The following is a 26,462-nucleotide window of genomic DNA, read 5'->3' on the forward strand; positions in this document are numbered from 1 at the left end:
GAATATATTGAAATGCTTGATACATTGTACACACAAACCTCTCCTGACAGACAACTCCAAATGGCGAACACCTCTGACTAGCGGATAAAATTTCTGAGACCGAGAGTGTCCGGTATTTAGTGGTTTCACTGTAAATTGTAATAAATTATAATTTCAACAGTTATATTCATTTTTATTCTATTATACCAAGTAAATTTTACAATTGTATGTTAATAAAAACAGTTATAACATTTATTAAAATAGATAAAGAAATCCAATATTCAACATCCAATTGATGTAAAAAAAATCTCGATTGAACGTAGATACCCGTAGGTATACGTAGATACATTTAGTGTATATATATTATTATAATGCTGGTCAATGGTAGTAACGTTTTTTAGTGAGATAATATGTGATCCGCCCAACCATCGTGTTAACCCACAGTGACAAACTAAAAAATGATATTAAGTACGACCAGAGTATATCAAAAATAGATAAGGCGATGGACAGTGAGCCGCAGAGAATGAGAGACAGTGGGATTGCCGCGCAGAGACTTTCACCTTTTAAGTTTTAAAGTCTAAACCATTTTTGAAAGGACCTGTAAAAACAACGGTCGTCTTAAACGAGCTGATTTATCTTATAATTTTTATTACGGTTATTTATTAATAATTAACAGTTATAAAAAAGTTGTTGGATTAAAATGTTATTTAGTACCTATACTTATACAGCAATAATAATTATTTGTTTATTTATTTCGGCCGAGGTAGATTTAAAGATACCAAACTTATTTTTTAACTTACATATATTGTCCGTGTTCACCACTGAGAAATACCTCTCGTTGGTGAACATAAAGGGGATAATAATAAGGTGTTCTATACTTATGTTTAGAAACCTAAAACTGTATTATGGTTCGATCTAGTACTTATCGTATCATGTATACAGTAGTGATTTAAAACTGTCTAGTATTTAAAATAAATGTACCCTATTGGTAATATCGTGATTTGTTCAACGGGTCATATATTGAGCTGGTCCATACTGCTACAGGTGTCTGTCTCTGCATATTATAATATTAACTCATACATTATTCTGATTAAAAAAAAGTTATAAAATATAGTTACTTCACACGAATAGGCTAACAACGCCTAATATCAATTAATTATTAATTATGCTAATAATATTAATTTCGTATTGATACTATTCAATAAATACTGTATGGGAATACCACGTACTACAACACTGAACTATACATTTTTGACAACTTTCATTTTCACTATAGATTACAAACTTTATTGGATCTCCATCTATATACCTATTACGATTTATACATAAAAGCGAATGTATGTCTGTTTGTTAATCCTTTATGCTTTCTACACTATTCATCCGATCGACCACGAAACTTTCGTGGCGTGCTTTCTAAACTATTACGAACACAATTGGACGAAAAAAATTGTATGTATCGTACATATGTAATGTGTTTAATACGATTTTATGAGAAGCTTTGTAATGCAACATAAACAATAACAAGAATACTGTTAAAATTAAATCGAGTATATGATTCTTTAAATATTTAAATTTTAAACACGCGAGTTTCAGTGGCAATGCCATCGAGATAGTTATACTATAATAGTATAATCAAACGTGTCCAGACTGACTCACTGACTGATCAACGTAGAGCCTACACAATGTTAGTTGGAGGCTTACCATTTTCACGGTGTCTTATCGTAGCACCATGTGCACTAAAAAAATATTTTCTAATATTTGCATTTTAAAGGGGTGCTTGCAAATGTATTTTGATATTCAAGATGGCCGATGAAAATGTTTAAGTTTTGAACACCATTACACCGAATATTAAATAACGAATTTAACATAATTTGGATCACATAAGGTTGTATTTTTTAACGGACAACCAAGTGCACAGGGCAGTTGGTTAAGTATAAATGTATTATGAGTTTATAATTATTAGTAATTTTTCGCAATATGAACGTTTTTTAATTTAATTTTTTAAATTTCTGATGAATGTGTAAATTGTTTATAGAAAACTAGTGCCCCCCCCCCCTAATTCTGACTTGTATACAGTACATGTACATATTGTACATGTACATTTTGAGATCTAAGTACCTATACGGATGATGGGTCATACATTAATATTTATTTGTGCTAATCGGTATACCATTGATAGACATCACATATGTGTTATCGTGGTATATACTTTAATAACAAACCATATTTTTCTTGCAGGCCGATCTCTGGAACAGCGCCACGAGATTTCAGACGTAACTGTTTCAGTTTGTATTATAGCCGATACAGGAATTGTTGGTATTATGGAATGATGACTGTCGACATGTCGCGAGAACCTCGTGGAATCGTTATAAGTAGATATTAGCCAGAATAGGTACTTCATTTTAATATTTTGGTGTCCCTGCATTATTTCATCGTTAAATAATTTACCGCACGACGACTTAAAGTAAATAATATTGATCGCGAGATAGTTCATCGCAAATCGCAATACAAATTTACCGAAACAATACATTATTTTATCGTAACTTATATAGTAGTATAGTAGCTGTTTTAATATCCATATGACCATGTGTACAAAATGTACAATAAACGTAAAACAAAATAATAATAATAATTAAGCATGTATATCATGACATAAAAAAAAGATAATAATTATAATAAAAAAGAGTGTCTATAATATCTAAATTGTATACTTAAAACTTGAGCTGTCAGTATTGAAAATTTGCCTGTACACTTCAACCGTGTCATCAGTAATCACATTTGAAAAATAGATTTTATACAATATACAATTGTCAGTTTTCACTCTATACCAGGCCCACCTTGTCTTTTTTTTTTAGACTAGCGAACACATTTCAAGCATAACATATTGTATTCTTCAGTACATAGGTACATTTAATCCCTTCTAACATTTTTTTTAATAAGAATTCTACCCGAGAGATATTTCAAAAATAATAGGTTGCCAACTGCCGAAAGATAGATGAATTTTATCTGGCAGATTGATTGTCTTTTTAAATTATTTTTGGCAAATTAAATGAGCGTTTCATTCATTTTCATTTTATTCGTCAGTTTTTGTCTTCACTCTCGTTGGATACACATGAATTGGTAGGTTACCCACCTTACTACGTTATCTATAGGTACCTATATGCATTGCACATTGACAAATTCTTAAAGCGACCCACCAAAAAGCATTAATATTGGTGATCCCCGGTTATATATAGGTACCTAGGCGGACTAGAGCTAGAGGTGGGAACATTTTATGCGCATAAATTTAAACTGACAATGCAGCAACAATCAAAGGTGGGCAAGTTAATGAAAATAATTAACTGTGGCAAGTTAAGTTAATTCAATTAAATATCCTTCAGTTAAGTTACCAAAAAAAACTTTTTGACAAATTAATGCCCACCTTTGACAACAACAAATAAGCGTCCGGTCTACAAACGCAATACACACGCACGCTTCCGTACACGCACACAGTTGTACCATTATATTAATATATTATATTATATTGTTATGTACAACACGTCTTTATATTATTATTGTCAGAATTGATGTATGCAAGTATAATGATATCATAACAAACATTGTACATTGATAAAACCGTTGTCGGGTCAGCGGGGCACTCCTAATCACGGCGGCAGAGTCCATCACTCGCCGTGTCGGAATACGCCCGCAGTTACTCGCGGGCTCAATAACTGCGCACACACGCAACGCGGCCCACCCGCAGTGTACCTATACCTAATATTAATATAATATAGATCGGAGTCGTACGCGACAACAATAATTCATAGAGCGCCGACAATCGTCTCGTCGCGTCGCCGCCCGTCATCGTCGTCATCGATCGATCGGTCCACGAAATCGTTCGGTCGTACCCGTCTCCTCTGCAGTCGTCGTCGGCGACATGAAGACGACCGTCGCAGTTGTAGCCATCGCGCTGTCCCTGTGCGGACTCTTCCCGTTCGTCACAGGTACGTATTATAATATTTTAGTGACACACGCTTATAATTAATTCATCGTCGACATCGCATTATAATATGTATTGTTTTGCACGTGCGACGTCCCCCACACCCGAAATTTACGATTTTTTACTGTTAATTTTTTTTTTTGCCATTTAAACACCATATAGAGGTACCTCTATACCAATAATGTTTAACCCCACGTCGTGCGACCGTTTTACGACCGAGCAATATCCCGTAATAAGTAACGGGCCTCATAATATCGTACATTATACCTATATAGTTTATCATTGCGACCGGACGACGTGTGCGCGCCAGTGGTGCAGCGGAGATTTCCATTTGCAAATTGTGTTTTCCGTCCGCGCGCGCGTGGTGTATGATAAGTGATAACTAACGTCGCCTTAATCTCAGGGTCCGCAACACATATTATTATTATAATATATACGCCGCGTATAAATCCGACCGCCATTACGCCACTGAAGTCCATAAATACACACAATATTTACACGCTATACATCATGGTATATACCTTCATAATGGTATATACCTACATAATGTTGTATACGTGTGTGTGTGTGTGCCACCACTACACCAATAATACGCATATCTACGGATCGGAGTAATTAATGGTTTCCGTTGAAATAGGTATAATATACCATAATGTGTACTTTACTCGGCTTTTGGTCGTCGTCGTCGAACGTCTCGAAACAATACCAAAAATTGTACAATGTGATGACTAGGGCTCGGATTTCAATGCATTTGCATCTTTTTTGGGGGATATCTTACGTGATGCATTCCAAGCTACAGATATGTTTCGAGTACTTCGCGTCCTAACCACAACATTTTTTTGGGGCATTTTTTTGACGTTTTTAATGCATTTTTTAATTTTTTAATACATTTTTGACCTATTTCTCGTATTATGAATGAAAAAAATTGACTTCATTGAAATATAAGTACTACATAGTAGTATAGTACTACGTAATATAAATTATTTTCGTTTTGAACTATTTTAACTAATTTAACATCCGGTAATCCAGTTTTAATCCAGTTTTAAATTAGACAATCTTTATGTCACACCATCCAATTAGCCGATTTTATTGTATACAACTAAACTTTTATCGGAGTATTTTCTTATCGAGAGGATAATACTATATCGGTGGTGCGCGTAGCCGATTGTCGGACGTTTTTAGTCGTATTGCGTATCACGTCGAAGGTACCTATCGCAGGTGTATTTCACATGTTGCAAATTTTACGTATATTATTTAATTTGCATTTTATATTTGTATAAACGAAACAAAGATTAAAATTAAAATGCCTTAAAGTAAAGATGCCATGTTTGGACCGACTTCGTGGATACGTAAGAGAATATGGTAGTGATGTGTTTTCTACGTGATAAGGTCGTCTCGTAAATTAAGACCATAATAGTATTATCCGCAAATTTATCGACGGTTTAGTATATTTTGTTATCGACCCTCTTGAATCTGCAGATCGGGATTTATATACAAAGTTACTCCCAAAATCTATCCCGTCCAATATACGCATTCTATGATGTACCCCCGCGTGCATCTCCCACGTAGTGAATAACTGTTAATAAGAAACTCACCCTTATCTCTGAGACCAATAATATCAGCTATAAGGTCAATTGTTTTTCTCAACATCATTGCGTTATACTCAGTGGTATAATTATTACAATTGATTGTAATTTGAACTCTTGAAATATACCCTATTATAGAACAGTTTTCGCACAATACGTCCAGTTTTATAAACATATTTATTTACAAAGACTAAATTTGCGTAGGTGCCCGTAATAGTTTGGGGATAACGTGGTCTGGCTGTTTTGTTTGTACAAATAAAATATATAAACGTCAAAGAGCAATAATTTTTTCGTGAGTAATATTTACAATGCAATCTACAGAAAGATTGTGAAATAATGACATTTTACCTATAGTCATTATCGACAAATATAATATAAAAGTAGACGGTCGTGGTAATCGCCCGATAATAATCAACTATTTTCATCGTACATTGATGTAAGATTTAAAAAATTAAAATTTTTAGGTTATATTATGCTATAACATTTGGCAAACATAAACGCGTATACCTACCGATATTTTTTTTAAATTGAAGGAATGTCTTTATAATATACGACTGCTTTTATCTTCAATTATTCCGTTTTCGACGTTATGTGGTGATTTAAATTTTTGAAATCATAATACACAGGATTGATAGGTATTAGTTGTATATATATTTATGTAGGTATACATTGGTAATTACTAATTTATGTATTTTATAGGAATGCTGTATATTAATTTATTCTTTTATAAAATGTTACTATCAATGTTTTAATATAATAATATACATCATAATATATTATTACAAATTGTATTTTATTTTTAATAAACTTAATGGGTAATTATTGTGTGATATGTTTAACAATATTATAATATTGGACCAGTTGTGGTGAGCTATTTTACATGCGCGAATGGTACAACAGTCTCGATAGCCGCATTGTAGGTATATATAGGTACATTAGAAATGGGTTAGGTATAAAGAATTTCAAGGGCCGGAGAATTGTTCTCGTTGTAACCAGTAGCTCGTTAAATACAACGAAAGTACGTTGTAATAACGTGGGAAAAATTAAAATACAGATGATTTCATTTCAATCATAATCGAGATTAATACTGTATTTATACATATTGTTTATTAATATTAATTAATTACGATTGAAGATTTAATACTGTATTTATGAACACATATTACTTAAACATGGTTCAATATTTATTTATTTATCGTGTGGCCATTACAAACATTAAAAAAACCCTCTATTTTAATTACGATGTATATATTATTTAATACAAATCTAGTACAAACAATTGTATTAAAGACCTAGGAATTTTATTTGACACAAAACTATCTTTCAGCACTCATGTTGATTATATTCGTAATTAATCTTTTATGAAGCTTGGATTGTTAAAAAATATTTGTAGTGATTTCAATGATAGTTCAACTCTAAAAGTATTATATTATTCCCTATAATAGTACATTTCCATATTAACTAATTGCTTCTTTAATTTGATACTCAGATAGTATTTGTTTAAAACTCTAAACCAGAGTCTATCTATATACCGTCCAAAATAATTTTTTTAAGATAACTAACTATTATAGTCATATATATTACTACTCTTCTAATATATTAACGTCTTAATTCCCATAACAATTACATTCTATCGCTACGTATTTTTGATTGGTCATTGGACCACGGAGCGTACATAGCTACTTGCAAAGTGATACATCACACATGGAATGGAATATAGATACATCGCTAGGCCATGTCTATAATATTAACACTGTATGGGGTCGCGGTATTTTTTGTGGGAGAGAGAAAATAGAACGTCCTCTCTCCTGCGTGGGATACTAATAAACTATTAAGGTTTTTTTCAATAATATCGCCGATATATTTTATAATAATAATTGATTATTGAATCATATACATTTTACTTATAGGTTACCTTCGAGTTACATTTTAGTATTTTACTTATATTAAATGTAATACTTTAATTGAATACAAATAATATTATAACTCTATATAGGTTACTATACTAATATACCGCTTTTATACTAATAAGCCTTTTCAGGTTTCCATCGTGTCAAGAGTCAAGACGCTCAAGACGGATGGCGCTTTTCGGTTATATTGAGTTACTATGATTCGGTACAAAATATATATATATGTATTCAGACTATAATATATATTTATACGAAACGGGCTGCATACTACACCATGTAGGCAAGCGACTATCGATGTATTTGGAATAGGATGGGCCGGTCTATGAGTAAAAGGTCTACCTATATGACTTTATACCCCATATAAACTCAAAAGTCAAAACTAAAATTAATAAATGACAGCATAATAAGCTACAATAAGCCTATCAATCTATTACACCATCACACATACACACACACACACACACACACACACACACACACATAATACCATACGAAAGTCGAATATGATCGGGGACCGTGATGTGTCAGCCCAGGATATTTTATATTATATTAAAATTTCTTTTAGAAATAACTAATAATATATGATTATATCTGTATACGGCTATACAGGTCCAACCATTGTAGGTTGAATTCATTTTTGCAAAAACATGATCTTTATCTATATAATTCGAACATTTTTAACATTTTTAACTACAAATTAATGGTTTTGTCGACATTTTAACTTTAAATGCGATGCTTATAATAAATAATTGTGCATATATTATATCGTTAGCATTTTTAAATAGCTATAATAAAAACTAAGGAGGAACCTTGTACTACATTTTTAAGCTTTTTGACTGAACAACTTATGTTTTATCGACATTTTTAGATAAAAACTAAAAATAATTGAAGACAATCCAAAGTTACAAAACAATTTTTTTTAACAATAATATTGTAGGTACAGTTTTAACAAATTTTAATTTATTTGTTTTTCCCAATTATTTTAAAAAGTACTTAGAATTATCAATTTCGACCACTCAAAAGTATCTACTAACTGTATCCAATTTAAGGATATCTCCATCAGAGTTGATGATCAGAGCATTTATTTTCTACTAGAAAAATTGTGCAGTTGAAACTATACAACAATTTTTAAATACCACACCTAAGCGTTGAGAATTATTATAGTGGACAAAATAAAAATAAAATTCTAATTAATTTTCAAGCCCCCCCCCCTCCAATTAAAAAACTTGCATACGCCCCCGCGTCCACTGCCTCACACTATATTGTAAAATACGTAATTATATTTAAGCTGTGTTTGTGATGTGGACTTGTGGACTGTGGTTAGGTTCAATCAATGAATAATTTTAGGTGAAAAAGGAAATTACCTAATAATATATTAAAAGATAATTACCGTAATTTTTTTACATCACCAATCGTGAGTCATATCGGAACGTCCGCAGTTACTCGCGGTCTCAATAACTGCACACACGCGCAACACGGCCCACTCGGAGTATACAATAATATAAAGATCGGACTAGTACCGACCATTTGTCTTATCTTCCCTGATCATCATCGTCATCATCGATCGATCGATCCACGAAATAGTTCGGCCATCGCGGAAATCCGTCTCCTGTTCGATCTTCGTCGGCGACACGAAGACGGCAGTCGCAGTAACCATCGCTCTGTCCTTGTGCGGAGCTTTTCCGTTCGTCGTGCGTCCGGCAGATATTATATCTATATACGTAATAGTGACACACACGTCTGATAATAATTGCATTATTATCATTATTATCGTTATAGTTATTAATTTACACGCGACGTCACCCACGTGGACTGGCCCTTATTCCTGGGTCCAATCATACGACTTTGTCAATATAATATCAGTTATAAGGTCAATTATTTTTCTCAACATAATCATCGCATTGTTTTTACAGTTACATTATTATTATTAATCGTAATCTTAACTCTTGAACTCTTGATATTATTATGTTCTCTATTAAGGAACAGTTTTCGCACAATCCGTCCAATTTTATAATGTTTATTTCCAAAGACTAAATTTGCGTAGGTACCTATAATTGTTTGAGGATAACGAGGTCTGCCCGTTTTGTTTGTATAATTAATTAAGCATAAATATTAAAGAGCAATAATATTGTTTCCGCGAGTCTCATTTACAATACAATATAGAAAGATTGTGAAATAATGACTATATAATAGATATAGTCAGTGTGTAGACATAAATATATATATAATATTAAACGGTAGTACAATATCGCCAGATTACGTTATTAAATATAATTGAATATGTTAAATAAAAACCTAATTAATAGCTGTATTATCATATTATCATATCCCATTTTTTATCCAATCACCTTTACCTATGTATTGTTATAAAAATGAAATAGGTACAGTGTACACACTACACGGTGGTTCAATAAAATGATGATTAGACATATTATTATTTTCAACATACTGATAGCTATAGGTACCTATACGTGATTAAATAAATTAAACGACTTAAAACTGTTATTTTGAGATAGTGAGTAATCAAAAAATATAACAGTTTACTTAAATTACTTTCAGAGTTATATAGGTTATTAGTTTAATATTAAAATTAAAACAAAATAAACATACTGAGAATATTTTATAGTACAATATATAACTGTGGAATGTCTAGTATAAGTAAAATCTTGAGAAATTTAAACTATACATTTAATATTGTTATCTATTATTTAGCAAATATACCATTTTAATGCAGTAAAACATAATATAATTTATCAAAAAATACACGAAGGTATACCTACATCTTTTAATCGCCAATTTATTTATAAAAAAATCCATTTTTTTATATAGAACCTATAATACATTTTAAAAAGTATTAAAATATTATAGCTGAAATAATACATAATTATTTTAATAATATTAAAAACTATTTATTTAGTGATTGATATTATCTAATATTTCTGATCATTAAAAATTGTACTATTATTTTCTCTTCGTGTTTATGATAGTGAATTCAAAAATTATTTATTTATATTTAATTTAAAAAAAAATCTAAATACGAAACGTTTATGTAGTGCATACTGCATAATTACGTAGATATTATCTTTTATTATACCCAAATAAGAAAAACATATATAACTTTAAAATAATTTGCCCCACTCAAAGTGTATATACTATATAGTATATACATTACACAATATTATAATAGGTAATAAAAACTAAAAAGTATAGATTAAAATGAAAAAGAAATAGAGACTGTATAGTGCATACATATATGTAATATGTGGGAAACTGTTCTCTGTGAAAACAATTGTTATAGTAGAAATTATTAAGACGAGTGTTGGTGAATAATCGCATTTGAAAAATCATTCGTTGTACAGTCTACAACAGAAAGGGACCCATACAAATAAGTACCTGTACCTCTTCTGTGCGAGTGCTAAGTGGTTATTTCTTAATAGTTACTTGAACATTGATGATAACTGATAAAAATGTAACATCGGATTAAAACGTCTAGTCTTAATTTACACGAGTTAAAAAATGTAAACATATACACAACAATAGTATTAATTAGCAGTAATACTACAGTATTACTTCAAAATACTAACATTTTAATTACACATGAGTAACGTTATTATTGCGTATTTTGATACTTTAATAAAAGTCACGAGCAGCCAACACCGAAAACACACTGTATTACTTAAAATAGCAATAAAGAGTTTTTCTGAAAAAAATAATAGCCGTACCGCAGACGTATAATATTTTATTTTTGTTTATTTAGTGCTACCTATTAAATGTTTTAAATGGTATACATTTGAACATCATTATTAACTACCAAAATGTTTGTATAATATACAATGGAAATATTTTCATTGTAGTAAATTTGTCTGATTGAATTTGATTGACACTGATATTGTGCAGCGCGCAACCATCCGGAATGGTGACTTCAGGTCTCTAGGTTAAAAAAAAATACATAAAACTAATACTATAATAATAATATTATAATCCTATTATTGCTTCCCTCGAAATCTAATACAATTGTATAATGTATATGGCGACCGACGGCGTAGATGTAGTTGTACGTGTTAGGCGAGTAAATTGGTAATTCCTTTGATAATATTATGTTCTGCTGCCGTAATACACACCGTCTGCACAATTTTCCAGGTTTAGACTGTATTTTATATTATATAAAGTTAATAAACAAATGTAGGTAATACCGTCATTGGAGATTCTATTATTTTGTCATAATATACGGATGGCTTACACCATTACATAAGACTCATTATTTTTTTATTTTTAACATTTATCAGAATTTATTTTCCTAGTTCGAATTACCTGACATTTGAGGTTCTAATAATTGCTGAATAACTAATATTATGTGAACTAAAATGTCCACAATCGATTTTAAGATCCATATACGACACATAAGAATAAAGGTAGGTTTTTAAAATAGTCCACTTTATAGGCTATAGATATAATATAGAATTCAATATCCATCGATCAGCGCTTTTATTGTAGATAGTGTACCATGTACCGTTTAGAAAAGGTGCATTAATTGAAAAACAGATATTCTATTATTATATCAAACAGCAAGTTGTCGGGATCAATGTTGTTCGTTATAATCGGATCAATTATAAATAATTTTTACTGTATGCGTGGATACTGTTGACATATTCCTGAGTCTACAAAATATTATATACACCAAGCACGCTAAGTCACATTTTAGATTTACCTATAACTGAATTTTCCTTTGTTAATGCGAATTTTTTCGAATTCGAGTTTCTGAAATTTTTAGTATATTTAAAGACCATATGAAACAAATTTGTTTTTAAAATAATCACCCTTTTTGATTGTAAATTGTTAAGTAGATGATTTTTTGGAAAATGTTGATATACCTATCTAAATCAAAATTCAAAACACTATATTTTTCAAGTTATTAAACTTTATATACCTACTACTAAAATAATACTGTAGTCGACGATAACAGGTTTTGAAAGTATGGACGGTATAATTATTTGAAAATTAAGATAATTCATTTTAAATATTAATTTATTAAGGTTTTATAATTTGTTACATTTTCTGGATAGTATAATAAGTATATTAGTCTTTTTAACAGTACCTAAATAGCATAATATTATGCTACATCTATTTTAAGTTTTATGCGAAGCCGTTATTAAAGACTATCATCCTCCATTCATATTATAATAATATGTCGATAACTCGGTATGGATACATCGTCGACATTTTCGAAAAAATCATTGGATAAATAATTTACAGTAAAAATTTGCAAAAAAAAATAATAAATACTTGTTTATCTCCACAGGACACTCCTTGCCTTAAACGGTAAAAATTCTAAGTGCCTGTTAGAAATTAATATAGTCCTTGAGTATACTTAAATATGTCAAAAATCGGAATGTGGATAAACGCATCATTAAAAGATAAAAGGCTGATACTTCGTGGATCACCTTATATATATTATTATAAAATGTTATGCTGCTGTTAGCTTTCCGATCAATTAAGTTAAGCCACGCGTATAATATAAGTGCATGCAATATTTTTGTTTATACAGCACTTATAATATTATGACATCGAGTTTTCGATAACCCGTCAAACGACGAATGTAGTTTCAATGAAACCATGTTGTCCGTGGAAAATTCGTATTATATTCTTCGAAAATCCCACGACTCGTCATTACTCATTTTAGGTGTTACGTAATAATTGTGATAAGAAAAATAGATTTTTCCATTATTGTTCTTACCGTATAAAGTATAAACGGTGATAATTATGATCGTATGTATATTTTTAATTTTTTTTTTTTCAACTCTCATAATATTATAATAAATGTGTTGAGCCACTAAATTTTTTTTCGAATAACAAAAAAAGAAATTTGAAACCATTTGTTTACGCGGGAGACTATATTACTATATACATTGCATTCGTTGATTAAAAGCTAGAGGAAATGTTTTTAAACTTTTTTTAACTTATTATATGCCCTAACGCTCCTAAAACGATATTATGTCTGCAGCTGTATTTTAATTTTTAATATTCAATAAGATTTTTCCGACGTTATAATATATTTTATATGCACACTATTAAATTATAGTTAAGTAACTATTATAACTAGGTAAAAAGGTAATGCGACGATACCCACAAAGCCGCATTTACGATTATAATACTTCATTATAGTATATTATATATTTATGAAATACAATGTCTCAATACATTTAAAATACCGAAAGTATTGTCTGTCTATAATACACATATTGTGATCAAAAAATTACAGCTGTACAATTTTGCAGAGTTATCAATTGAAAATTGGAAAACGATGATAAATCTTAGCATTCAAAAAATTATTCCAATACAAAATGTTTTAATTATTATATACGTTTCTAGACATTTTATGCGTTGGTCATGAACACAATGCCAATTGTTGAGTGATGATTTCAAAATTTATCAAATATATAATTTAGTTGTAGCATATCTATTAAATATTTAATTGTTGAGACGATGTGACTAACCTTGCAGTGAAACGTAAAAACTTATATAAAATTTCAAAAGTGCAAAAAATATATCAAAATTATATTTTAAAAGTTCATAAAACTATTGTTATGTAAGTGTTTTAAGAATGTTATATACTTACAATTATATTATCATATAGCAATCCTAGTGTTGTTACTTAATTAATAATTGAAAAATATAATAAAATAGTACCTAGTACATATTATTATTATCATAGTTAACTTGTAATATATTTTTGAACTTCAATTATTGTGAAAAATTATGTGAATTTCAATTCATAATAATAATATACAGTACAAAAATTGTCAACATTATTCAAAAACAATTTCATATATTTACAAAATATCACACACTTAGTAATCGATTTTAATTACAAGTTACTATAATATCATCGTTTTCTAAATTTAAAGCAAAATATATTATATTATACAAACGTGAAAATTCACTCAAAGATCAAATAGGTATTATCTACTTGATTGTTATCCGTTTTATTGTTAGGCAGTTTAACATTTTGAAAATTAATTTATTTATGATTTTTAGCATAGTGGTATGTACCTATCTCGGTATGGGTTTAATTTAATTTAAATTTTAGTCGTACTGTCAATAAATCCAGCTTTAAGCCTTTTTTCCAACCAATAACGAATAATTCGATTTTGAAATGTGTCAGATTTGATAAATCCGATCTTGCATTAATTTTGAAACTAAAACGATATTTCTTTCTTTCTTTTTTTTTTTTGTTTAATCGAATTTTCAAAGAACATATTTTAAATCGATACACAAATTAAAGCCAAGAAGCCAAATTTAATTACCAATCAATATTAAAGGAAATAATTATAAAAAAAAAGATAAATAAATAGATTTCTTCATTTCTCGATGGTATGATTATAATATATTTTTACAACGTGAGTACAATATACACGAGTTTATAAATGTACTTCTCCGTTTTATCATTATTATTTCGTCGTAAATTTATAGTTTATTATATTGACATTGAATAAGACCAAAACATATAATACGATCAGTGGCCATATTGCCATAACGTCGGTCGTGTCGTTGTGTTGTGATTGCATCTGATAACTCGTTTATTGCTCGACATATATGAAAATGGTCCGAATAAATATGTCTTTCGGCGTTTTTGTATAAACTTGCCGATAAAGTTTCGAACGCAGAAAAGGTTCTCTTGGACTAAACGTCCATATCTGTTAACATAAATAATATACCATAAAATGTTCGATTGCAATCTATTGGGGGGAGTATATATTTTCGTATTATATTATCTAAAAACATATGAAAGGAGTTTTCGATGAAATCATATTGTTATATATTTGAAGAAAAAAATGTCCGAAGAGCGAAGTTAACCACAACCATAATACAAAATTATTTTTTTCTTATATTATATTATACAAAAAAAAAACGAACAATAAGATAGATTAACATGAAATTATAATGATAAGCGTGCATTTATGAATATTTCGTAATCCTTCCGAGCGTTCGTTTTCCAATATTACCACATAATAATATATCGGGTTTTCGGTGACTAATAATTACATTTTTGTTTTAGTCGCCTTACCGGTACCCGGAGATGGACAAAATGAAAGTGTGGCGGCTGCCACCGAGCTTCAGACCACCACCGTTCTACCTGTAGATACTACGACCGAGAGTGTGTCCCCGACCGCCACTGTACCTACAGACACCACGACCGAAATTGTGAACGAGACCACTGCCGAACCATTAGAGACTACGACCAATGATGTGGTCCCGACCACCACCGAGGATGTGGTCCCGACCACCACCGAGGAAGTGGTCCCGACCACCACCGAGGATGTGGTCCCGACCAACAACGATGATGTAGTCCCGACCTTAGAACTCGCCACCAGTGAAGCAACAACGGCTGTAAATAACACGTTGCCGGTAGAAGTTGTCAAGGACAAGTTGAGCGAACAGATCAGAAAAATTCTGAAACACTACCAGCACCCTGACCCCGTTGGCTTTCCAGGCGCCCCAATTCCCGATCCACTAAGTATACCCCCAATGAACAAAGATTTTGGCGTGGCGTTCATGACGTTCAAAAACATGACCGTACACGGACTATCCAAGTTCAAAGTGGAAAACGTCAACACGGACTTGAAAAACATGCGAGTAAGTGTTTTTTCGATAAAAAAAAAAAAAAAGAAAAAGAGTTTTGTCCATAATTAATATCGTGAATAACAATATTATTACATCAGAAAGGTTAAACACTATAACTAGGGCTGGGATTTCGATGCACTTTGAATTGTTTTCCAAAGTTTACTGTATTTTAACAAATATGTTACGTAAGACCATAGATCAATTGCAAATCGAGACAAACTATATATATTTTCCACTAAGTATACATTTTCACTTTTTCCGAATATAAACACGCGTAGGTTCGTTTTACAACCTTACAATATTACATCAATAGTGTTTCTATTGCGAGCGTCTCGAATAAAAATTATGTCAACCGTAATAATATCGACGACCACGCAATAACCAAACTATTGTATATAATATAATGTAAGTATAGGTGAAACCAAATCGTAAATTGAGCTCGGAAACATTCATAATATCTCTGTATCGGACAACAGGGGTGTTTTCACCCATGTATGGGGGTGGGGGGCGAGTTATACCCCCATTTGGCTTACTTTTGTGTCATATAAAATGCAGTCGAATCCCCTTAATTGTGACTCTTCGAACGGTGAACTATTTGTCCCCATTGTCCGACTGTCCCGATTAACCGAATAGTTTTACATATAGTTTTACGATACGCATTCATTTTGGAGTGCAGCCATCAACGTCCCCATTAAACGGTTCTCCTCTTTATGTGCTTTCCCAATTAAGCAGATTTGACTGTATCTTATGATATATCAAATACATATTATATAATATATTACATAATTATTATACATAACATATTATTATAAATCCACCGCTATATATTTCGTGGTCTGAGAATAGAAAAAAATTAATATTCTCCCCCCTCTCATTCAAAAAAGTTGAGCACGCCACTGTCGGACAATATAACGTGTAGGTACCATCACAGTAATAATTAAGAGTATATACGTTTGGATTTATCGGATACTGGATAGGCTCAGCCCCGCGACATAATAATACTATGCATTTAAAATTTAAATAATGCATTCATTAAAATTATTTTGACAATATATGGAATTTTTAAGTAATTATATCCACTTTTTTTTACAGGTGATATTTTTATTGCATAAAACGCCGATTATAGTAATATAAATCGAAATTCGAAAGGGTATAATTTCGAGTTTTTTAATAATTAATATTATGTGCACGCATACTAAGGACTTCGCAGTCTACGCATACCTACCAATTAAGTTTTGAGGGCTATATACTTACGTTTCACAAGTTTTTTTTTTACGAAATCCATTACAGTGTATACCATTTTGAAAGTCGCAAAACACCGTTCAATTTCTAAAATCCATTTCATTGCCTACCTATATTAGTATATTACCTAACCTATAGTAGTTGCGTATCAACATAAATTATAGTCTATAATGTTATAATATTATAATCTATAGTATAGCCTCTATGTCCCTATATCCACCGACTATATCTAATATAGTAATATATAACAACAATACTACAATAGCTGGTATAGTTTATGCCATATTGTGCCTTTTTGAGTATGGTTCTTCGGCCATATTTTCATAAGAGTTATGATATTATTATAACATAAATTTTATTTCTCTTTATACATATTTCCCATAATACGTCATCGGTGTTTAATAATATATAATAGAGGTACAGTCCGCGATTACCATTGCAACGCTGCACTCAATCGAGTCATTATTGGCATTCCGATGCGGTGCTTCGATAAAGTAAATATTTTATCCGAGTAGGTACCTAAACCTTTTTATACATGAATAATGATACGTTTTGACGCGTGAGTTCGTTTGAAATATACCCTCAGCTATTTGATCGTTTCTTTGAAACCGTATACCGTCAGTATGTTTATTGGCTTCGAAATACAAAGTTATTGTCAACACAAATAGTTTATAATGGATTGATAATATAATATAATATTATGTTGATTATAATATTATATTATTATAATAATATGTCGATATATTATAGTTTGAACAATTTACAAATATTTCTATATTGTATAATAATCGCATACACTCGTATATTATTATTTTGTGTAGTGGTCAGGTCAGTGTATTACATTACATAATAGCTACGTATATTGTTGTAACGCTCGTTTTGTGCCACACATATTTTGGTAACAGTTAGAATTTATAAATGAAAATAATTTCAAAAAAACTGAATTTTTTGTATTACGGTTGGTTGGCAAACCTCAAGTGAGCAAAAATACTATTAGCTGTGTCAGATTGAGATTGCACTATATTGCAGTCAATATTATAATCATGAGTGTTGGTGGATATATCATATATAGTAACTTGCTGCTACCCCTCATGTATTCAAATGGATTTCATGGTTAGGCGACCTCACGTATATATTGGTTTTTATATTCAATATTTTTTTTCAAAGCCAACTCGTGTACATAAAAAACAATTGATAATATTCGTGGTTTCAAAATCTGTTTTAGCAGATGACATCAATAACATAGTTTTGTGCCATCGTAAGATTATTATTATTTAACAACAAACAATTAATCGAAATCGAATTCGAATTCGTAAGACACGTCTGTAGCAAGGTAGCGTACTTTTATAACCAGAAATCTAATTCTTTAGGATAGTACATGGTCAATAATATTATTTAGTCAATAACCTTCTAACGATATAGCTTGAAAAATGATGAACACATTTTTCATTTAACTTTTCAAACGTTTCTTACACCAAGGGTACAGTTAGGTGCGGTATATACGTCACGCAATGTTTTCTATGAGAAAACACCCCTGTCTATGAGTGGGGAGAGGATAAAAGTATACCTACCATGGAGTACTTCTGAAAGAGGAAGCATATTTATAAGGGTGGCGAAGACGGGAGGAGATCGCAAAGGGCTGTACAAATATATTATGTTTTAGGTAACCTGCGATTTCCAGCACTATACGTTCCGACCAGTTTTTAAGCAGACCTGACGAGCTCTAATGGTCTAACGGTACAAATTGTGTTCACAGGTGTACGTGCTTTTGAAAATCAAACGAATGTACGTGCTGGGCAACTACACGCTGAGGTCGTGGCTGAGCCGACCGGCGTCGGGCCCGTTCAACGTGACGCTCATCGATGTGGAAGCCGCCGCCGAAGCTGCGCTCGAACCGGATGCGGACGGCAACCTGCAGGCCACCGATACGGAGATGGACATGCAGTTCAAGGACTGCGAGCTGGACTTCAAGAACCTCGGGTTCGCCGCTTCCATGATGCAGGGCGTCATCAGCTCGATGGGATCGGTGCTGTTCGAGGGCATCAAGCCGTTCATCATCAACGAGGTGAACACCAACCTGCGAGCGGACGTCAACGCCCAGGTGAAGGCCATCACTAGCAAGCTGCCCAAGATGACAGTACCCGTCCCAGACTTGGCGGTGGCCGAGGGCCGGAAATACGTCCAGCGGATGGGCTATGACCCGTACCACGTCGCGGACCGGCACATCGACGAGGGACCACTCAACTTCACGATCACCGAGCTAACCGTGTCCGGGCTTTCCAGCTTCCACCGGGTGGGTGACATCGGGCTTCAGATCCGCGGCCCTGTGCTCCAGATGTCCGTGCACGTCATCACCGGCGCGGTCAACGGGTCGCTGCGGTGGAGCTATCGGCTGGGTCTGTCTAAGACGTTCAGCCGGACGGGCGTGTCCAACTTCACCGTAGACCACATCCAGGTCCGGGCGGTGGTCAACCAGACGCTGGACATCCGCAACAAGCCGGTGCTGGATAAGCTCGACATAGAGGTGGGCAAGATCGAGGTGCAGATGGACAGGAAGGAGCCGCTCGACTACGTCATCGAGATCGCAGTTAACTCGCTGCCGTCGCTGTTGCGGCACATCATCGTCGACGCGCTCGAGGAGCCCATCAAGGCGAAGGCGCAAACCATACTGGACGACGTCCAAGTCGAGAAAATGGTCGAGGATAGGCTGCCCGAACTCGACCGGATGGTCGGTGATTGATTGCCAACCCGCCCGCCGACTCCCATCCGCCGCATCACTCGTCACCCCTCCTTTTCTGCCCACCCTTCTGCGACTTGCAAGTTTTTTCTGAAAGTTGTGCAACGCTGCAAATATATTAACGATAAACGAAAATATAATATTTACAAACACCAACGTAGATACGACAAGTAAGTAGGTCATATGCCGATAACGTCTCTGTAGTTCTCCGCACCCAACTCTCTTTGAACGTCCTTCTCTCCACCAGGCCTACTCTGTCCGATAGAAAGTCTTCCACTCGGTTCCATTTCAAACCACTGTGGTTTCCTGGGTTTCGGTATCCTCTCTTTTCACAACATATTATATATGTCCTAAACCTTTATTCGACTGCCTCATTTGCCCGTCATTTCTCGCAGTCGTCTATCGTATAGAACCTATCTTCTCCGTCAGCTTCCCGTGCGCAGCTACCGCGTCAAATTCTCGGACACATATTATTTACCTTGAAACGTACAAGAAATGCAATTATTTTGCTATACCCATATGTAATTAAAACCAATTCTGGCAACCTCCACGCTCGTCTCATCGTGTGTAAATGTATCATATTATACTTACAGTTATCGCCGGGGTTTTTTTTTATTAAGTAGGTATTTTTATTTTAGTACCTATGGATACTTAATATGTATATGTTATATTATTTAATTAGCGTCTATAAATTTCAAATGTTCAAACCGATTTCAATAATTCGATTAACATGCATATAATATAATGTAATAATATATTATATTGTTTATGATGTTTAATTTTATGTTCACGTAATAATAATGTTTCAGATTATAATATTATATTATAATATTACCTACCTATTAATAGTTAAAACTATTATTGTAAATAACGATCTGTAATACTATAGCTATGTAGTTTGATTAAAATGCACAACAGATTGTTTGTTACAATATATCATGAACATAAAAATACGTAGTACATTATTCAGACGATTCGTCGTTGAGATTTTTCCACGCAGACTTCATTGTTACGAAACGCTCAAACGCGTATTATTATGTACCCAGATATACATTTCGATGTTTGTTTATTATCTATTACGATTGTAACATCCTGAAAATATAATATAATACATAATAATAATAATAATATGTGTAACTGTACGGACATTGTATTTGTGTGTAATTTTATCTCTGTTTCATCATTTGCAATAATTATAGAATATATAGGTCATATATATATATATTGCGTCTAGAGGGTTTTGTTATATGGATATATTAAGTATAATAACATAAGTTATAACGTATAACCTATTGTAACAGTTTTAAAACGTATTATAAAAATTGACCTTATACGGTTTAGGTAGGTAGGTATACATACCTACTGTTGTAGGTATAATCGTTCAACACATTGTTTCTGTGTTACAATATTATTTATTATTACACAGGGCATTTCCCATTTTATAGCCAAAATGCTATTTAAGTATCTGTTTTGGGTACCTATGTGGACCATCAACGCCAAAATAAAAATAAAAGGTATATTTACAGCTCTTTTGCGCCAAATTGCCCTATGCGTGTTTAGGTACTTTTTATATTAATTTAACCACTGGAAAAGTGGTGCAAAGCAGTAGGTAGTTTTTAAGTAAGACAACATTTGGACTCTTGGCGTAGTAGCTTAAATAATTTAGTGCTGAAAGTTGAAAATAAAGAAATGCTCATTAAGAACAAACCCAAGTATTACTAGACTACTAGAGGCAGTAAAAAGAGTTGGATTGAAAATAAACGTGGAAAAGACAGAGTACAATATAATATAATATAATATAATACAGGGATGGCGAACTTATGTCACGCGTGTCACGGAGTGACACTCACACATTATTTCAGTGACACGCCAATTTAAAATATAATTCATAATTTTTACATTTTTACTCCAAAAAAATTATTGATAATTTGAAATTATCTTTAACTTATTATTGGAATATATCATTCGACAGTCAACACATAGTTTCGGATGCCTAAAAAAAAAAAAAGGTCTGCAAAGTTTCTGACATGCGACTATGCGAGACAAATAAAATCAAACCAAACATTTTGACTTGACACGCAGTTATCAAAAGGTTCGCCATCCCTGATATAATACAATACAATATCTATGATAGCTCTGAGTTCATAGAGTGATTTTACCAGACGATGTCCACACTCATTACTCATTAGTGCATGGTATTAATTTTTACAGATCAGGTACAGCCTTAGCACCCGATTTAAGGGGGACATTAATAAGGGGCACTTGCCCTGGGCCCTTAAATTTTAAAACACAATTGATTTTTGAAAAGAAAAAAAAAAATTAATTACTAGTACATATAATATATATAAAAAATAATAATAATAATTTAACTAATACATTTTTTTTTCACTGTCCTTTTTAATTTTTAATACCGTTTGCCATCTCATTTGTTATTATAATAATAATACCTATACTATTATTTACGATAAATTTATAAAAAGTTATAATTTACGCAATATTTTTGTTTACCTCATATAATATAATTATCTAAATTTACTTTGTTTTAACTTTTAAATGATTTTAATAAAATAAAAAGTTTTTAGTAATGTAGGTATTATTTCTTTTTTGTCATTTAAAACGGCTGATTTTAAGTAATGTATCTGAACGAAAAGAATTTTGTACACATGCTTTAAGACTAATTTAACATAATATACCCTATACTGATTATATATTATAAAGCGTGGGCCTTCAAATATTATTTGCCCCCCCCTCCCCCCAAAAGCAACGCCGGGCACATTAACAAGTTATAAAAGTTAAAACGTTAAGTTAATTAACTCGTTACTTTTTTTCAAATTAACTTTTAACTTAATAAGTTACTTTTTTTAAGATTAACGTGTTAACTTCAAGTTTATTTTATTCAAAAGTTTCTAAATATTAAATTAATTTTCGTCTGAAGAATAATGTAAATTTTTTAATAATGTTTTTACTTTGATAGTTTTATGTATCATTTTAAGTATTTTCTTCAGTCATTTTCTTAAGCGTTAAGAAGAACTTCCTATATTATGTGTCAGGAGTTTTTTTATTTTTGCAAATTAGAAAATGTTAACTCTAAACTAAGTTAAGTTACTTTTTTTCAAAGTTAACTTTAAACTTAACGAGTTAACGAACAAAACATGAGTAACTTTTAACTTAACTTAACTAATAACTTAACTACTTATTTTAAAATAATAAAGTTATTAGATATAGAGTGACTCTTGGACAAAGTTTACTACCCGAAAAAGGGTCTATAGACAAAATAATAAATATCATTGTAAAGCCGATAAATCTGATCCTTTGATTCATTAAGAATCTAAAAATAAATAAGGAGATTTAAAAGTGGCCTTGTAAAAGACACCTATAATTAAGATTATTATAATGTACTAATTATAGGTATACCTATAAAGTAGGTTATTAACTTACTATATAATAATTAGATGGACTGAAACATAACTATATGTGCACATCTATGGTTTCATATTAGTTTAAATCTAGACCGTTTAAGTAACTATATAATCCAGTACCTATCTAATTACGATTTAAGTCGTTTATCCTCTTCAAAGTATCGTAATGTCAGGGGTTGTGGAGCCTCCCACCGCTATGTGAGAGATTCATAATTGTGGCACCCTCAAGATTTTAACTCTGGTTGTGCCACTGAACAAATTGGCCAACTCATAATTTAAAATTTACGATTTCTTATTCTTATTAGAATAGACTTAACGGATGGGCATACAATTGTGACAATTGAATTGTCCATGTACGAGTTTTATGACATTTCAAAATACGCCATTATTGGTATAGATATGTACACAAAACATACAATTACTGTGTTCCACGTACTAAATTATAATTTACCAAGTAGATAAACTTTTTAAAAATTAGTAAATTTGTTTATTTTATGTTTAAATTTTACTGAGTTAATAATTTTTTATTATTAAGAGACAGTTCTTGTATTTAGTGGTGTGCTCAGCTTTTTGGAAATCTCTTTCAGAGTGTGCTTTTTTTGCCTTTTACAGACCCTGATATAACATACATTTTTTATTGATGTGTTGGTGAAATCAATTTAAAAAAAGCCTAAGAGGGGAAGGTACTCCTTCATCTATTTTGTCTTAATACAAAATAAAATACCCTTATTATTTTCATCACCTTAAAAATATGATTTTAAAAAAAAAAAATTAAAAAAGACATCCCCTACACTGTGTGTTATTATTTTTTTTAAATAAGGTAGTTTCTTTGCCATACTCTCTTCTTCTTCTTCTTTTAGTTACGGCCCTTAAGACCATACTGAAAACACTAAATTTTGCCACCTATCCCTGTCCTCCGCTACTTCTCTCCACTTGCCATACTCTCTATATAATTAAATAATAAAATAAATATAATAATATAACATATTAGGTATATTGTAACATAATGTTTTTTAAAAATTGTTTACTCCCTCAGCATATCATTTCAGTGTTTTTCAGTTTTCCGGTACCACGGTTTTCGGTATTACGGTTTTTCGGTATTACGGTTTTCCGGTATTACGGTTTTCCGGTATTACGGTTTTTCGGTATTACGGTTTTCCGGTATTACGGTTTTTCGGTATATACCCGGTATTACGGTATACCGTTTCATACCGGTACCGAATCTAATACCGCGATACCGGTTTCAAATTTCAATACCGTCAACCCTAATATAGTTATTATATAGTTCAATGGGCGGCCCTAGGCAGTTTATTTGACTGCCTTGGCGTTTTGCGCATGCGCCATTCACAATATTGTAAGTGTTTACGCCGCACACCCGTATTCCACCTCCCATGTATTAACATAGGCAACGCCGGCAACTGCCTCGTCGAGTGTCGATGACAAACCTCTAGCGGTGGAGGCGCGCCGGTCGCAGGATTAAACTAAAACGGCAAGGTTATTATAGCCTATAAATTAAAACGTTACTGCGACGTGACTACGTGAGCCATTCTCCAGTTTCATTCAAGTTGTATACGAAAAAAAATGAATATAAAATATAAATTTAGGTAAATAGAATTATGAAATTATGAAAAACTAAAAAGTAAAAATTAACTAAAAAATTACGCCACAAAAAATATTGCGCCCTAGGCACTTGCCTTGGTGGTCTATGGGTAAATCCGCCCCTGCCTACGCACAATTGGGTGGGTGGGCGATTTTTTATTATACTTTGGTCTATGACTAATTAGTATAACATAATTAAAAACAAAACAATACTAAATATAAGTTTTGAAAAAAATCATTTTTGGAAGAAAACGTAGCATTTGTAAAGTTATTTATATTTAATAGACACTAGTAAGTTATACCTAATCAAAATAATACCTAGGTACAAACTACAGTATGTGTGGTCGTGTGGACTTTAATTCTTGCTATTTTATATTCGGATCGAATCAATACCTATTTTTGACAAATTCGATTTTGTTTTTTTTGGTAGAACTCAAAAACAATTGACCTTCGATCTTTTCAATTTCTCCCAAATGTTAATATTAATATTTTCTATACGTACCTACTTAATAACATTCAAACTTTTTAAGCTTTATACCCACAATACATCATCGATTTTTTTTAAACTTTTTCAATAATTCTCAATAAATAATATTTCACTCGATTAAATATCTTAAAATTGTGTTGGCAGATCCCTTATAAGTTGTTTAAAGTGTAATTAAAAAAATTTTAACTTAAATCCACCCAACAATTTTGTGGTTAGCTGAAGTTAAAATTTTAAAGGAATTCGTCAAAATCACGTAAATGTGCAAATTATTTTTCAGTTAAGATGCAGATGAAAGTAACATAACAAACTGCCACCTACACCTAAGTTTGAAAAAAAGTAACATTTTCCAAATTTTTTTCTTATCAACGTATAGTAATATAGTTCGCTATTTAAATAAATAATATAGCGCATTTTAAGGCGTCAAAATAAGCTTATTCCTTTTTAAAATCTAAGTAATATAAACATTGTTTAAAAAACAGTTCTCAATCCCCATCATAGTTAGAACAAATATTTTTGAACATTTTTTTTTGCAAAATTGTTACTCGCTGGTGTCACCACAAAATTCCCTAAAGGCAATATTTGTATTAGAAAAGCCATTAAATTGATTAATATTATAACTCAGTTGTATTCCGTAGCTTATTAATTATATAAATAACTATACATATTTTATGTAAGAAAATCAAAATATTAAAATTGAGGAGATATAATTTAACCAATGATAATATAATACTTTAACACCACAATAATATAATATATATACTTTATAGTGTAGATGTTTCATTGTTATATCACAAATCATTGGTGATTTCAAGTGACTATTTCTTACATTCATAACAATAGCTATGGTGGGAATAAATTAAAAATTAATAACTACAAACTACAAAACATTAAACAATGCAATA

The 26,462-nt window shown here is 31.8% G+C and overlaps 1 protein-coding gene across 2 annotated transcripts; it reads left to right on the plus strand.

Annotated features, from left to right (window-relative positions):
* Positions 1-3,650: 3,650 nt before the first annotated feature.
* On the plus strand, positions 3,651-21,203 carry LOC100166777. Of its 2 annotated transcripts, XM_029488476.1 has the most exons (4): positions 3,651-3,962; positions 15,511-15,715; positions 15,788-16,088; positions 19,075-21,203. In XM_029488476.1, exons 1-4 carry the CDS (start codon positions 3,896-3,898, stop codon positions 20,056-20,058), a joined length of 1,557 nt encoding a protein of 518 aa, XP_029344336.1. In that variant the 5' UTR covers positions 3,651-3,895; the 3' UTR covers positions 20,059-21,203. The 2 variants fall into 2 exon arrangements, with proteins under 2 accessions (XP_029344336.1, XP_001945904.1); XM_001945869.5 differs by having other exon boundaries at positions 15,511-16,088.
* Positions 21,204-26,462: the final 5,259 nt, after the last annotated feature.

This window comes from Acyrthosiphon pisum, chromosome A1, assembly GCF_005508785.2.
Source record: "Acyrthosiphon pisum isolate AL4f chromosome A1, pea_aphid_22Mar2018_4r6ur, whole genome shotgun sequence".
Classification (NCBI taxonomy): Eukaryota; Metazoa; Arthropoda; class Insecta; order Hemiptera; family Aphididae; genus Acyrthosiphon; species Acyrthosiphon pisum.

Bases quoted from the DNA above. Each gene is read 5' to 3' on its own strand.
- LOC100166777 (XM_001945869.5), top strand. From the start codon at position 3,896: ATGAAGACGACCGTCGCAGTTGTAGCCATCGCGCTGTCCCTGTGCGGA. The intron at 3,963-15,510 runs GTACGTATTATA...TTTTTGTTTTAG, and splicing joins ACTCTTCCCGTTCGTCACAG to TCGCCTTACCGGTACCCGGA. The intron at 16,089-19,074 runs GTAAGTGTTTTT...TTGTGTTCACAG, and splicing joins CGGACTTGAAAAACATGCGA to GTGTACGTGCTTTTGAAAAT.